At 36.4% G+C, this 17,081-nt stretch overlaps 1 protein-coding gene across 1 annotated transcript in view; it reads right to left on the bottom strand.

The window, feature by feature from the left end:
• The window catches only part of ENPP1 (ectonucleotide pyrophosphatase/phosphodiesterase 1), a 65,161-nt gene that overhangs the window by 12,566 nt on the left and 35,514 nt on the right, over positions 1 to 17,081 (bottom strand). Inside the window, exons 7-19 of the mRNA XM_004422326.3 lie at positions 15,763 to 15,842; positions 14,748 to 14,867; positions 13,582 to 13,691; positions 12,105 to 12,170; positions 11,739 to 11,811; positions 9,516 to 9,624; positions 8,409 to 8,540; positions 6,569 to 6,600; positions 5,467 to 5,594; positions 3,699 to 3,768; positions 2,880 to 2,967; positions 1,594 to 1,763; positions 716 to 767 (exon numbers count right to left, since the gene is read on the bottom strand). Coding sequence (XP_004422383.2) covers positions 716 to 767; positions 1,594 to 1,763; positions 2,880 to 2,967; positions 3,699 to 3,768; positions 5,467 to 5,594; positions 6,569 to 6,600; positions 8,409 to 8,540; positions 9,516 to 9,624; positions 11,739 to 11,811; positions 12,105 to 12,170; positions 13,582 to 13,691; positions 14,748 to 14,867; positions 15,763 to 15,842 — 1,230 coding nt within the window. The remainder of the gene's footprint in view (positions 1 to 715; positions 768 to 1,593; positions 1,764 to 2,879; positions 2,968 to 3,698; positions 3,769 to 5,466; positions 5,595 to 6,568; positions 6,601 to 8,408; positions 8,541 to 9,515; positions 9,625 to 11,738; positions 11,812 to 12,104; positions 12,171 to 13,581; positions 13,692 to 14,747; positions 14,868 to 15,762; positions 15,843 to 17,081) is intronic.

The following is a 17,081-nucleotide window of genomic DNA, read 5'->3' as shown; positions in this document are numbered from 1 at the left end:
AGGGAGTAATGCTTTTTCCATGGACACATAGTTCCTAAGGTCATATCCAAACCTAGATCTATTCAATTCCAGAAGTGTCATTCTTCAGCAAAACACTTTGCTACCTTGGGATCATCAGAGATTTCTCTAATGCAAACATTTACATAAATTTTATATAGACAAGTTTAAATCAGGAATAGTGCAGAATTCACCTTTTTATTCCAGCAGGAAACAACTCTGAGCCCAGTAACTTAAGGATCAGAGACCATATCAAAGTGACGCTGAACAGTGAAGCCACAACCAACTAATTTCATCAGGTAGCTGCATATTCTTTATTTTTATTTAAAAGTTATGAAGAAATAACTTTATATGAATAATTTATACTCTCTTGTAATTAACTAGGAACCAAATGAAATAGAGATTTAATAGGTATTTTAAGTGGAAATCTGAGGATCTATTATAAACCTATAAAAACACTTCCACTATGTTCATAAAAAGTGATTCAGCTTCCATTAAATATATTACATGCTGTTTCCACTGCAAATGTCCCTTTCCTTACGACAAACAGTCTAGACTGTCAAGCAAAGAAATCTCTATGTTTCATCAGGTGGTCCTCCATTACTCCCTTTATTTTATTGGTTTTTCTGAAGTAATGCCCCCAAACCAATTCTCTGTCTCACACCGTTCAGAAAAATCCTGCTCCCACATTCCAAGTTCAAGAGTAAACACGCCTTACCTTCTGCCATGGTCAGATTCCACAGTGTCTGAAAATCCACAGCTGGCAAAATCTAAAAAAGTTAATAACACTATTTCTAAGGATTAAAAGACATGTTTTAATTTTGTAACAGACAACTTCCATAGCTTAATCATTCCATCATAGAACAAAGATAACATTTTAAACCATCTTGTACAAGTGAAAGTTATTTTTTTAATGAAGATAAAAGGATAGGAGTGATGGTTACAAAAAGACAAAATTGTTAGCATAGCACAATATTAACTGAAAAATAATATAATTGCTGCTTTATAAATTCTTATATCTACTCTTAGTCTTTCTACAAGCCTAAAACAAAATGGAAAGCATCAAATCAGCTACTCTCCAAATTTCTATCTTTATGGATGCGATCAATTTTGTTTATAACTTGTCACATATTTTTATCTTGGTACAACAACTATATATTAAAATAGGGGTAAAAAAGGAACAGTGCCATATATCCATTTCATACCAAAAAATGATATTTTCCCCCTAAATTTAAAATAGGTCGGGATGTATTCTACAGAAGGAATATTGTGATTGGTTCATAATCAAGACCTCACTGATAGGATATGACACAGATTCTAGGATTCCAGATGCTCAAGGACTCAGCTAGACTTCTCTCAACGTGCACCCAAGTCAAGTCACAGCACCAAAGGATAAAAATAGAGGTGAAAATGCAAAAACTAGGAAGAGGAATAATAAATAATACAAGGTCTGCATGTGTCACTAGAATTAAAAATAAATATGTTTACTTCCACTTATAAGTTTCAATTTGATCATTAAGTACTTTTACAGCACATGCTCCAGAGAGGGTGCTATACAGTCACACACAGAGGGCTAAATTTCTCAGCAATACTTACCGAGGGATCACACGAGCAGCCAAGGTTATCTCTGGGGGTTCTTGTGAAGGGGCACTGTACCAGGGAGCCGACTTCTTTGGGATGCTTTGGGGTATAAACAGGATTCTTTAGAAGGTGGTTAAGACTTCCATGAGTTCCATTATTGGAAGCTGGTCTCAAATTCAGTAAATCTGCATAATTCCAAGAATGGTAAAGAGTCACTTAGAAGTTTCAAAACCAAATAAATAAAAATCATAGTACAAGTCAACCATTTTTTTAAAATCAAATCTATGCAAGTCCTTTACTCTTTACCTAAGATAAAATTATGAAACGTCCTTAGATTTTAGAGCATTTATGACTACGCTATTCTCATTGGAAATACTGATATGTATACCGTATTTTTCTATAAAAATTTCTGAATTTTCATGTGTATAAAAACTATAGTATCACCTGCTGAATGCTTATGAAATGCCAATCACTGTGCTAATATGTCTTTCTTACTTAATCCTCAAGACAATTTAATAAGTTATTGTCAGTATTTGGTCGATGAGTAATCAGAGTGCTTTGCTCAAGGTCTCAGAGCTACTAATGTAGTCAAAACCAGCTAGGATTCAAAATTAGCTCTGAGTCTAGGACTCCTGCTCTTAATAATAATAATAGCTAACACTTATATAGTAAAGCATTTACTATGCCAGGCCCTGTTCCAAGTGCTTTAGGATATATTAACTCATTTAAGTACATAGGCTCCCACTAAAAGAATTCAACTTAGGACATATTTAAGGTTTTGCAAATGCCCAGTATCATTATCCAAAAAAGGAAGTGATATTTAAAATGCAATACCCAACCATAAAAACACTAATTAGGAAGGGATAGAGTAAACCAAGAATAATCTAATGGCCCTCCTCCACTTCTATAAGCTTGACATTGCCATCCATTCAATGATTACTGCTACCAGTGGTTCTGCCCGGTTTGTCCACCTTTCACAGCCTCCAGGCTCATTTCTCTGGCCCCCAGCCCTGATCTGACTCAATTGTCACGTAATTAAGCCCAGGGCCTGGCAAAGTGCTAGGCGCTAGGGATGGACACACGGCCCTGCCCTTCCACTAGCGGGCAGCCTAGGAGAAGAAACAGGTTAGCAATCAGACGGTATGTTCTGCACATTTTTCCAACGACTCTGGGTCAGGAGGAAGAAGGAAATGAGAGGGTCTGTCTGGCCTCGTCATCATCTCCCACTATGTGACCTACTTGTGATAATCCTACTCCAGCTCTGTTTTCAGAAGGGGTGAAAGCTGCCTGTTCACACTTACCGCACATTAAGTTATAGACTTCGATATTTTCAAAGGAGTCCACTTTAGTGCCGTGCTTAAATCCAGGTCCATAGCCAATGAAGAGGGCCTAGATTGGCCAGAAAAGTAACTGCTTATCAATTCATTTCAGTCATGTATGTAATTGGTCAAAAACTATTTTGTATTATCCATACTGTACATATATAAAGTGGCTATGTTAAGATAAGGGGAAAAATACTATGCCCAAGGGACTTTGTAGGATATCATTTTAACCCCCATTGCACATTTAATCTAAGGACATGTAGGGTATTTCTCTCAGCTTTACTACAATTCTGACTTGACAGTCAGAACAGAATGGATGATGAAATCCTTTTTCATCTATGAAATGGGACATCAACCTCACCCTGCCCACCTCACACAGTGCTGTAGGGATCAAATTAGATGATTACTATGAGTATATTTAAATAATTTTAAAGTACTAGGTAAGTGTAAGGTCTTATCTTCACTTAGCACATAAGTATGATATCTTTTCACCTATTAAATCACTGGCTTTCATTTACTATGGAGCAATAATCTCAATGGAGCATAACACACGAAAAATTATTAGAAATTTAGTAGGAGGTATAAGTCACATGTTCATGAAATGTGAATATAAAACTTTAACAAAATTCTATTAATTTAATGTCCAAAGAAAGATAGCTATATGAAAGTATAAGCTTCATTAATTCTTATGCAAGACATATAATCACAATCTGTGTTTTTAAGTCTAAAACTTCACATACCAGTTTTTCTTCAGATATAAACTATCATTTTTTTAAAGAGTAAAATAGATTTACTCACTTGCATATTTGAAACTAAGTTGTCAGAGCCATGAAATCCACCTCCACAAGGTTTCTTTCCTGAAGGATTCCTAATTTTTACATAATGTGAATTATAAGTCCATTCAGCAAAATAGATAACCATAGTATTATTTTCATTAATAAAGAATAAGGAAGTATTTTGTTAAACAAAGCAAAAACGGTAAATAAAACCACCTGGCTTTGAAAAGCATGAAGGGGCCACCTTTATCTTTTATTCTGTAGACAAATCAACCAGAAGCAACATGGTACAAAGGAGAAAAACCACCAGCCTTCAGACAGGCTGGTTCTGAACCCTGACTGTGCTATTTACTAGCTGTGACTTTGGCAATTTATCTTCTCTAGGTTTCAATTTTGTCATGTTGGGTTGTTTGTAAAAATTAAACAGTTTAACCTAAAGAAATGCTTGGAACACAGTAGATGTTCACTAAATATTAGTTCTCCCAGGAGGGGGAAGACCATCCCTTCTTTCCTCTTCTCTTCCAAACACTAAAAGCTCAGCTCTCTAATAAAGCAGAGAGTGCCACTCTGTTGACTGAATTCTGGTTCACGGCTTAGGTCTTGCTTGATGGGGTATTCATCATCCCCGGCTTCCTGGCAACCATCAGAAAGAGTTAACGATAAAGTTTCCCCACCCCCCCGCAAAGCCCCAGTAGATAGTTGTATGTCAGAGCTACACATCCTTCTAGTTGCTGCATGTGGGACGAGGCGTCAGCATGGCCGGAGAAGTGGTGGGTCGGTGTGCGCCCGGGATCCGAACCTGGGCCACCAGTAGCGGAGCGCATGCACTCAACCGCTAAGCCATAGGGTCGGCCCCAATGATAAAGTTTTGAGATGTTAACACTATTAACCATCCAAATAATTTGCCGAACTCACCAATAAACTGACGTGTATTGATGGATTAGTATAACAAGAATGAAAAAACAACTCTGTATAATGATGAAGGTAATTGCTCATTATTATAAAGTAAAGAGCTGTTGACACTTATTTGTGGACTTGGAAGGTATTCGGCATAACTGTAACATGCAGAAAAGATACAGTGACAACTGGTAACAAATGTGGAACATAAGAAATAATCAATACTGGGCCGGCCCCATGGCTTAGGGGTTAAGTGCGCGCGCTCCACTACCGGCGGCCCAGGTTCGGATCCCGGGCGCGCACCAACGCACCGCTTCTCCGGCCATGCTGAGGCCGCGTCCCACATACAGCAACTAGAAGGATGTGCAACTATGACATACAACTATCTACTGGGGCTTTGGGGGAAAAAAAAAAGACGATTGGCAATAGATGTTAGCTCAGAGCCAGTCTTCCTCAGCAAAAAGAGGAGGATTAGCATGAATGTTAGCTCAGGGCTGATCTTCCTCAAAAAAAAAAAAAAGAAATAATCAATACGTATGTGAGCAGACAGAGCAGTGATTCTGAGATGGGGGGTGATCTCCCCTCCCCAGAGGACTCGGGCAATGTCTGGAAACATTTTTGGTTGTCACAACTATAGAAAGGGTGCTTTTTCATCTAGTGAGTAGAAATCAGAGATGCTTTCAAACATCCCAGAATATACAAGACAGCTCCCCATGAAAAAGAATGATTGATCCAATACATCAATAGGCCAAGGTTGAGAAACCCTGGGACAGAGTGAAGAGAATCATACTTGTGCAGTTTTCATGTAACAACATTGTTGGAAAGGGCCCCACGGTGACCTTGAATTCCTAATAGATTGGGCTAAGTCTACCGGGGGCTCTGTCAGAACTTACAATGCAAGCTGCCACTGAGGGTCCAAATAGAAAGCCAAGGGCTCAATCCTGTCATTTTTGGCAAAGTGCAAACGCTTGGGTAAGAAATGTTTCAGGTAAGGTTTGAAGTGCTGGTTTGGTTCCCGGCACTAAAATAGTAGAAGGCAAAGATAAAACATTATTTCCATATTTTCTTAGGTGTAAACTTCTCTTGAAATTGTTTTCTAACTCCATATGAATTTTTTCTCACAATACTTTACCAGCATGCCCAGGAAGTCACACATGCAAAAATAACGGAGTTCTTACTACTAGTATAATGTACAAGTTCAATATTCCCACCTATTGAATATTCTTATTTTTACAGGAAATCCTAATTAATGCATAAAAGTCCCAGGATGCTTAGACTGGGTCACTAGATTACATTCAAGTTACTACAGATGATCCTATTTTCAAACACTCTTGTATTCTATCAAGTAAAAAAAAAAAATATGTAGTATAGAAAACTCAGCACTAGGACAAAAATTTACTTTAAAAAATAGGCATAGGGCCGGCCTGGTGGCGCAAGCGGTTAAGTGCGCGCGCTCCGCTGCGGCGGCCCGGGGTTCGCTGGTTCGGATCCCGGGCGCGCACCGACGCACTGCTTGGCAAGCCATGCTGTGGTGGCGTCCCATATAAAGTGGAGGAAGATGGGCACAGATGTTAGCCCAGGGCCGATCCTCCTCAGCAAAAATCAGGAGGATTGGCAAGGGATGTTGGCTCAGGGCTGATCTTCCTCACAAAAAAAAATAGGCATAAAAAAAAGACTGGTAGGAAATATATCACAGTGCTAACAGTGCTTATGGTGGTACAGCTATAGGTTTTTACCTTCTATTGTTTTCAATTATTTCTTTGTCCTGTCGTATAAATTTAACAATGTCAATAAATAAATTCTTAAAAACTTTCAAATCTAGATTATTGGGACGTGTCCTTAAAGAGCTTTAAGAACTATAGAGCAGTTAAAAGTTGGCCCAGATCCTCAAAAATTCAAATCCTACAATCCCAAGAGTAAATACTGAACTTTTTTCTAAATATATATTATACAAAACTAAAAATAATTAGATAATGGAAAAATAAAGATACTCACAGAGAGATTTCTGGCAACACCTTCATAATCAACTGAAGGGGGACAGAGATAAGAATTAATAGTTGACAGTATGCTACAATTAGAAACAAAAATAATAGAAAAATATAGAATGTCAGACCCAAATCCTATCTTTAAATACCAAAGCGGGTTTCAAACAGCTCATTTAAATCATTATATATTAGCCATTGACAGGAATAAGACAGATCTTTAGAACCACTCTCCCCGCCATGCCTGTGAAATTATGTCAAACTGTTAAATGAAAAGGCAAGTCACAAAACATCCATCTATCCAACCATCTGTTCATGTATCTATCCATGTATCCAAATATCCATCCCTCCATCCATCTATCTAGATCTTGTGTGATTTCACTTGGTAAAAATAAAATGGATGTGTTTTACATATGCAGGGAAAATATTTGGGAAGACACACGCCATCCCTTATCTCCAGAGAGAGGAATTGAGTTATGAATTAGGGGGGTTTAGGGTGGGAAACTATCACTTTTCACTTTATATACTTTGATATTCACTGATAATTCCAGAATTTCCAAATAAGAGGGACACAGAGGGACTTGGAAGAGAGGGCAAGCAGAATAGTTTTGAAACTGAATTTGCATAGCAAGCCCACAGTGTACTTACTCAGCGTACTTTGTGCTACAAATCAGTAACTGTCCAGCTTTTTAAGAGTCTTTGAGCTACACTTTACATAAGTTTAAGAAAATTATCCAGATAAGAGAATATGTATTGTATATACATTTTATGTATGTATGTATGTATGTAGATAAACAGATAAAGTTTTTACTTAATTGGGGAAACTTGAGGGCCTAGTTGAGATAAGGGTGTGGCTAAAGCTTGGCCATCCCATTCTAAACATCTCTGGGGGTTGCCATTGCCCCTATAGTTTTTATAAGAGGTTTTATAACCATCATGTACTACTTTTATAAATTTTTAAAAAATAGTAATTAAAACTTGTCATGCTATAGCGTTTTGGGTCACTATGTTAATATATTTGCAAAACCATTTTCCTGCAGTGAAATCTATTTCTCCCCATGAATATACAACAGAATCCACTGAAACACAGCACTGCAGTGCCCAAAACTAACCCAATTCTGCTAACTGTCACAAAAGCTTTTTTTTCTTTCTTTTTCAAAGTTCAGTGTAACAAAAAGATAAACAAAATTTGCACTGGGGATCTGAAAGTTACCAAGGATGGCAATCCAAAAGAGTGGCATAAACAGAGGTACAGTTTTGAAACAGGCTTGACTTGCAAAAGAATTAATATTTCAAAGTTTAGGTTCGACATGTGGTCAAGAGAGAACGTAAAATTTCTTCTTCTCCTCTGTTTATAAAATATATTCTTACTGTTTTTTTGAATGGTTTAATAAAGTCATTTCTGAGGACAGAAATCAGTGGTTATAGAATTAACCATCTCGGCCAGCATTCCTTCTCATAATAGAATATTATTCTGCAACATCTGGAAGTTATTTTAATGGAATGTCATTAATTAAAGTTGAATAAAGGTAGCTGAACTTTTAGGTTTTTTTTTCTTTTTTCCTAGTACAAGTAATCTTGAACCTAATCCAAGCAAAACACACACTACAACGTAAAATTGTACTAAGCTCATCAAATAACATGCTCGGGCCATGAACAACAAATATATAAGTAGTTAGACTTGTATCCTCACATCTAGTTCCATAAAATCCCTTTGGGTGCAGAAGATCTGCACTGGATTTTTAATCATGAAAAGGAAATCAGTTGATCCACTTTAGTTTGGAGATAGGATGATTTAGAGGAATGTATTTTGAACCGAATCATATTCAAAGTTAGTATAGAGATATACTTACATGAATAGTATTTATCTGGAACATCAGAGGGTCTGAGTCGAGCTGCAGGTCCATATATAACTTTAATATCTTTAACATCTCCCAAATATTTATTTAGGTATACATATTTCTTACAATTGTCTTGTTCCATGCCTAGGAGAAAAAAAATCCCAAAACATGTTGCAACTTTAATGAAAAATTTAATACACAGAATAGAATTTCTTTTACATCCAGAATTTAATTCACTAAACATGTGTTCAGCACTCATGTTAGTTGAACATCCAATCAGTAAGACACAGAATTTCAGCTTTTTCTACCACTTTTAAAAAATCTTTTCCCTTTCCTTCATCCAAAGTTTAATGTTTCTTCTTATTTATGTATTACAATATCTTTATGTGAGTGAGGAGGAATATCACAGTTTTAGACTGAATATGAAAGCCTGGTTCTTTTTCCAAAATCACCTAGGATGTTAACTGGGAGTATAAAACTCTCAGTCTCATTCCAGGACCAGAGCTTCTTTAAAATATAGCCTCTTAGGATTGTTTCTAGAAATAGTTTTCAGTAATTACTTCTGAAGCAACCAACAATAACAATAAGAAAAAACAAACAAATAAAAAGAACCTGTTTTCTATTTTCTTGTATACATACCATTTCTATAGTCCCAAAGCCATGCACAAACATGTGTTATAAAGATCACAGCAAGTAAAAGGGAAATTAAAATATTGCCAAAATTAACATAAACTCCCTCTAAAGTCAGATTAATCATGCTAAAGAAAATAAAAGTACCTAACATTCTGTACAAATTAAATCTAAAATTCTTAGAGTAGATTTACTAAAATTTAATATTGAAAAAAAATTTTTTTTTAACTATCCAAATTCCTGGTGCAAGCCTTCCCCAAATCAGCAGATGGGTGCACTGTGGCAGATAGGCTGGTGGGTCTCTGTGAATTCTGTATTTCACTTGTACTTTATATTGAATATAATTTTTTCCTAAGACTTTCCACAAGAAACAACATTTCAAAAAAAGAATTAACTATAACAATCAGAGGAAACAATGAAACAATAATCAATCAAACGTTTGGGGGGCACCATTTAACTTGAAAGGGAAATGATGAAAATTTAGATTACCATGATCTGAAACAAGGATGAGGTTCAGGCATCGATGCAACTTCAGCTCTTTTAGACCATCCATCAGCATGCCGACCACGTTGTCAACTCTCTGCAAAGCTCTGATGACCTAAGGAAGGGAAGCAATCTCACGTGATGCATTATATACTAAAGGCTGCTTCTATATAAAGCTATCTCTGCGAAGAAAGAAAAAGTGCAATGGATGCAAATACTCTGATGAACCGACTCACATTAGGCTAAGACAGTCAGGTAAGACAGGAAGGGCATGAGATATTTGCAAGTGTTTTCTGTAATGTACCAAATTAGTCTAATCTTTATTTATGGTCAGTGTATTTCACTGTAATATGAAACAAGCTCTTTCAATACAATCTTTCATTCACTCAAAGATATCCAAGCAACATGAATTGGAATTTTTAAGATAAAACGGGTTTTGATGTGCCACTTACATGAGAGTTTAAGAGAGTTTACAAGTTGGTGAATGATTTGCAAACCAATGGGCTCAACTTTGAATGAAGATGAATGAGGGTACTTTGGAAAATCTTTAGTGAATTACAAAAGGTAGCACTGATTTTAAAACTTATATGACCTGATAATCAAACAATTACAAAATAATTCTCAGATTTACTTGTAGCCACACTGACCTAGACATGGGTTTTAAGTGTCAGTGACTTTAGTGAAAGAATAAAAATTATACTAGCATCTGGGCAATTGTTGGAACCCAGATAATAGCTACAAGAAACTTTTCCCTTTGACCAATTAGACCTGGCCACACTGCTGGCCACATACCTTCCTTACCTCACCTCTAAGAAGGAGCATTGCTGCTTGAAGGGCAGAATCAAAGGAAGGACACATAGGTTACTAACTACATGGGAGCTGCCAGAGAGAAAGAAGACAACAGTAAATATAGACCCACATGAGGGTAAGCTTCCCTCTCTCTCTGTTCTCTTGTATCTGATGAGATGGCACCCATGAGGAACCCACTCTTTAAGAGGGGCAAACCTAGGGTAAGCCCAGGGTAATGGAAAGTAGGCGAAGGTGGTTTAGGCAGCTGCATTCAAGTGAGAAAAATGAGCACGTTTTCTCTCTTTCTTCTGCTGTTTCTGAAGTGAGCATTTAGAGCAGCAGCACCCTCAGAAACAGGCTCACAATGGACATGTCAGGCCAGGCTTTAGTCTGGACCTTGTGCTAAAGAGTCCCTGAGGCTCACAAACTGTCCAGCCTGGGCTCCCTGGGATGGGGATTCGGGAGTGAAACTCTATCAAGGAAGAGTGTGTTTTCCTAGTCTTTTATCTTTTATCTGTTGGAATCACCTGGGGCAAAAGATAGGTAGATAGGGATTCTGAGATTAGGGATCCTGGCCAGACCTCTTCTCCCTTTCATTATGAGCCACAATATTCACAGATCCTTCCTTATTGTTTCTTCTCCTATCTTAGGTCACAGATAAACTATAAATCATAAGGAAAGTCAGCTTAGAGGGACCAGGAAAGAAGCTCAAACCATTTTCTGTTCTAATGCTTCCTGTGCTCCAAGATACAAAAATGACATGCCCACACGAAAACTAAAAGCAGTATTTGATGTTTTAAAGCACTATACCAAATACAAACATAGCCAGGAGCAGGCTAAGTTCCTAAAACAGTGTCAGGTCAAATAAGAATTTAGATTGAAAGCATTAGTCCATGAACTGTTTCCTCATTTCTAGTTTCCTAGTAAGCACTCAAACAATGATTACTTGAATTTCCCTAAACTTTTGACAAAATCTCCCACCCTTCCATGCTCGGGCTCTGTTGTAAGCATGGTCTCGGAAAGTCAGAGATATATCTCCTAAGGAGGAGAGTTCATAGGAGGCTGCTTCTGCTATTTGACATATTATCTTACATTTTCATAGAAAATTGGAGTCTTACCCATTTACAACATTTTCAAAAAGCACTTACTTTTTAGGCTAATGTAGGGAGATATGGAGTGGATAAAGGCTTTGGAATTGAAAATCTAGAATTTAATTCATCATCAGGTCAATTTAGCACTGTGGAAAGTGTAAACAAAACAATTCTCCCAACTCTTATTTTGATTAAAGTACATCTTTTGGTTTAGTAAAAATGTGCTTCATACTCACTTTCTTCAGAAATCATGGAATCTCACAGAATGGTCTAGAAACCTGCTTCAAAGCAAGGTTCAGTTAGATGTTACCAGGTTTAATGAAGTAATCATTGATAAAGATGTACTTACTTCACTGCTGACTGGTCCGTATGAATGACCTGAAGAATCTGGTTCTTCTAAATACAGAGTGTAAAAGTGTGGTCTAAATCAAACAGTATCAAAATGTAATATTTTATGAACACATTGTGAACAGAATGGAAAGAATAATTCAACAGTTGATAGTGAATACAAATTATACAACATGGGGGTAATTTCTAAACTCGCTGAGAAATAACTTACAGGTTTGGAATTCTTCACAATGTGGCTGTAACAGCTCACATTTGGATATAAAACATCATAGCCAATAACCAAGTTTTCTTATCATCTGTTTTAAAATATTGTGTAATTTCTACAAAACAAAGGCGTATTTACAGCAGAAATCAGTCATCTACATACCTTTCATCTTTAGGAAGCTGCAGCCACTTAAGAACAGCTAAAATTCTTTCTTCATATGGTACTGTACTAAAATTAAGGATAAACAAAATGAAACAAACTTGTGACAAGTGTTGGGTTTAAAATATAAATGTTTTTCTTACCAAAAATTACATTAAGGGAGACTAAAACAATCCAGTGTATCAATTGTGTTTGAAGCAATGCAATTTTATTTGAAAATGTAAATTTGTCTTCCCAACAAAGGAACGAAAGTTAGGTTTTACACATATGAAAGTTGTAATTGGGCTTAAAAATTTGCTTCCTATACTCTACTTGAGGATATTATTCCTGTCCCCGAGAATAGCAATTGTTACCACATGAAAAACCCACATGTCAATACACCCCTCAAAGGGTGTCTCATGAAGAACTCGCTCATTGAAGTCTCTTAGTAAAATTGGGAAGTGGGCTCCTGAGGAGCAGACAGTTCCCCAGGCAACAATTCTTTTGCAGAATTAATTACGCCTTCCTCTGGGCGCAGGATTTTGTTTACATAAGTCCATCAGAGTCCTTGCTCAACCCAAGTACAGTTAGTTGCATTCTCTATTAGCCCTTGAGAAACCAGAGAACATATATCACTAATCTTTGGATCTCACATGCCTAGCACAGTTCATGGCACATAAAATATCAACTACCATCCATGGAAAAAAAATAATGGCAAATAATAAGGTGGGAAGTGGCACTGCACTGTGCTCATGTTTATTCTTCATGGTTTGAAGAATAAACAACAGCATAAGATTGCCAAAGAAAATCACTATGCGCTTCTTGTCTGGAATTTATGGTCTTTTCTGTTAGTCCTCCAAATCCAATGTTGTATTGATTTTGTGACATAAATTTCCTAAGTGTAAAATAAATAAAATTATTTTGGTAGTCTCACTAAAATTATCCAAAGGGAGTTTTCCAGAAAAAAAGTTTCTGTTTTTTTCCTCAATACCTCATTGATTTTGAATATCATAGGAAGGTTATTCTAATCAGTTTCTCACACTAGATGGCATATTTATTAAAGTAATTTGTAAATGCAAATCCAGAGATGCCATTAACATCTTCTTTTAAATCATATTTCCAGATACCAGAGAGTCATTCCTACTGAGTCCTCTAATACTTTCATCTCCTTCTCCTAGTTCTTTTTCTTCTTAAAGTTGTGCAGTGCCTCCACTCTGAGACCTCTACCTTCACCATGACTTCATCTTTTATTTCTGCCCAAAGATCTGAATGCCAACTCCACAGGTTGCTTTCTAGAAAACCTCTAGAAAAAAACTTGTCGTGTTTTACTATTTACCATCTAAAACTGTTTGAGATAGAGTCCCATATTCAGACAGTTCTCATGTGTTAGCCAACATTATCATTCAAATGCTAGAGCTTAGGACTTGATAAAAAAGAGAAGTTGAGGTAAAAATAAGCTGTTCTATATTATAGGCCCTAGAAAAAGTACATCTACACATACCTATTATATTTTTTATAGATGTCTGGGAAAATTCCATTAATTTTCACATCTGATCCTGGCCAAAAAAATGTGCCCGTCTTCAGGCCTTGATAGTTAGCTGTGAGCCAAATCTGGGGAAGACAAAGAAGGCAAGTCAGGAAATTATGCAAACATTCATCTTTTAGGAACGTATGCATTCATGCAACACCACTGCATCCCTCTCGAGTGCTGGAATGTTTTTAAGGTTAACCAGCTCCAATAGTTAGACTACAAATTAATCATATAACATGACTCTGAAGAGCAGAAAAAGAAATTAAATAACTAGAGATAAAATTAACCTAAAAATATGGACTTATGTCAGTTGGTAACTCCTGCAACTTTCAGAGCCATCCCTCTACTTAATAGGTTCTCCTTAAAAGAAGAAACATTTACAAATATACATATCTTTAATTTACTGACGTTTTTGCTTATGTAACTAACACTTAGGCACTTATTATCGCCAAGTACAGTTCTAAAGAGCATTCCTATAAGCATCCTAGATTATTAATTTAAATAATCCTCACAATAACCCTATGAGGTAGTTAATAGTATTATCTACAGTGTAAATAGGAGAAAACGGAAACACAGAAAGAATAATGTGCCTGAAGTCACACAGCTTTAAATGTCAGAGCTAAAATTTGAATTTATAACCTGCAAATTAAACATCATGCTCTTTTTCCTTCTAAGAGGAATATCAAGACTACTCAAATAGACCCTATGTAATTATTGTGGCAATTTAAAAAAATAAAAAGAACACATCTAAATGACAATCAGAGAGAATCTTCTGAGTTAGCATGTTCAAATGGAGTCAAAGTTTACCTCCTTCAGAAACAATTAGCTTTGTGTAAGTCAAAATATTACCCCCAGACTAGTGCTACACGCCATTGGTACAAGAAGGTAGAAAAAAAAATGGCTCAGCCCAACCCAAACCCAGCTCTGAAATAAACTACTCTCATTACATAAGGATACAATCTGCGTTTAGGATGACCCGCATTTTCCTCCACTTACGAAAGGACGGCCACAGACAGTAAATGAAATATGTTATTAAAAGCTCCAGGGAATCTGATATTTTACTCTGATTAAAATAAATGAGCATAATAAAAAAACTATTTTAGTAGCCAAAACAAATAAACAAACAAACAACTCACTGGTTCTCCTTTGTACCACTCAGGATTAAATTTTTCTTTACTATAAAGTGCAAAGAAAGCGTTCATTTTGGGATCGTACATTTTATTGTCAATTATGCCATGGGATTCTGGATAAAGTCCCTAAAAAATACAAAATACACGTTTTATGCAAGTTATGAGTTTTTTCATGTGAAATAAAGTCACAGGACAAAATCATCAAAGAGAAACAGATAACTGAAGCTACAAAGAACTTAACATAGTTTAAGGAGGGAAGAACAAAACAATGGGTGTTGTCAAAACACAACCAACCCGTCAAGATTTTACGTAGTATTTGTGTTTTAAATTACGTAATAGGAGAGAATAAGTTAGGAATGCTATGGATGAAGGTCTACATAAATAGACAGCCTCTCAAATTTGAAAAAAAGTGCTCTGTTGTCCTTTTGCATTGCTGAGTAAAGCATTTCTGCAGAACAAACTCTTTCTTGGTTAGGTCTGAGAACAGCTTGTATAAATACAAGCTAAAGTATTAATTTTCTGGCTTCAACCCTAAGGCCTAATGAATTCTACTTTCTTTCTGAATTCTACTTTCTTTCTGGATTCAAATTAAATTTGGAAACTTTTACTGAAACAAAACGTCAGGCAAAGTGGCTGGCTGAAATTCATTCATCAAGATGCTGGGAAAGACGAGTTGAGAACATGTGAGTGCGGGGCAGTTTGGGGCTGAAATAAACTAAGCTATAAAACCAGCAAGAAGAAACAGGACACAAGAATCAGAATCTTAAAACTGAAAGAAAACCTAGAAGTCATTTCCTGGGATCTTTAGTCACGACCTCTTTTCATAGATGGGGACATCGAGGCTCAGAAGGTAAAGTGACCTTCCCAAGACCACAGCTAGTTAGCAGCAAAGACCAGAACCCAGGTTTCCTTGCTTAACTACACAATGGACAAGAAGTTATTTTTTTCTGATCTGATATCTAATTATTCCCCTGAACATCTCACTTCTGTGAGCACATAAAAATTGAAATGTGTAGCTTACTGTAACAATGCTGTAGTGATTGGGGAAAGTTTTTGTTGGATATACTGGTCTCATGTTTTTAGTATACGTTCCACAGGTTTCTACAGGAAAAACAAATTAAAGATTGTTATTAAATACAACAAACAATCTGTTTACCTCACATAGCTCTGGTACCACAGAAATCTAAACAGTATAAAAAAATTAACCATGAGGGATTTATAACCATGTTAAAATTCAGGGTGAATTACAAAGGAACACTGTGTATTCAAATTCAATGTTAAGATAAGAGCTAATTTTTCTCTTAGTCAGAAAAACATTAAACAAAATAATTAAGCCAATGAAATAATCCCATACATATTAAAAACATTAAGTTCCAGATGGCCAGTTGTAATAATGATGCTTGCTAGATCTTTGATACTACTTGGTGGTGACATACCTAAATTACAAGAGGTAATACAAAAAACAAAACAAAACAAACAAAAAAACTGCACTAGTAGGTAAATCTGCAAAATTAAAATAAGGGTGAGGCAGTAGCTGGGCTGACAGTGGACCAACCCATTGACCCAGAACCAGCCAACTTTGGACAAACTCAACGCTGCTCTCAAGACAAAAGGCATCTTTTGGCTTCAAGTCAGAGAAAGCACAGAAGTCAGACGATTCCTGATGCAGCCCTGGTGTCATGCTCTTCTCCCGCCTCTGCTACTGAGGAAGGAACACATAACTGATGATTCTAGCATTTTAATACCTCATTGCCAAAAAATGTTCTTGGATTGGCATGTGTCTATATACCTCACTGCCTTCCAAACAGTTCAGAATTACAGGCTACGTTCCCCAATTATCCAAAGCAAGGGCTTAGGCTAACTGTGTGCAGTCATGCATAACGATGTTTCGGTCAACGATGGACCACATGTAGACAGTGGTCCCATAACCATACAGTCTGGGTGTGTGGTAGGCTATACCACCTAGGTTTGTGTAAGTACACTCTATGATGTTTGCACAACAGCAAAATCACCTAACAACACATTTCTCAGAATGTATCCCCGTCATTATGCGACGCATGACTGACTGTACACATTCTACTACTGCATCAATAACTTATAGAATAATCATTCAATTAAGACCTTTATTGAGACAAAGAAACTGGAAGGATGCTACATTAGCATGAGAGGCATATATTCCATGTCTACACTACTAGTATCATATCAGAAATAAATGATTTTCCCACAGAAGGAATCCAAAATTCTAAGAAAAATATTAATATATACTTATTTATATGTTTCTATTTTTATATTTATATATAAACTTATATATAAAATGTATATTTTTTATCAAAGTGTAAA

The sequence above is a fragment of the Ceratotherium simum genome, chromosome 19, assembly GCF_057802395.1.
Source record: "Ceratotherium simum simum isolate JZ-2026a chromosome 19, ASM5780239v1, whole genome shotgun sequence".
NCBI classification, from domain to species: domain Eukaryota; kingdom Metazoa; phylum Chordata; class Mammalia; order Perissodactyla; family Rhinocerotidae; genus Ceratotherium; species Ceratotherium simum.
Note: the sequence above shows the minus strand (reverse complement) of the source record. Positions and strands in the feature narration are given on the sequence as shown.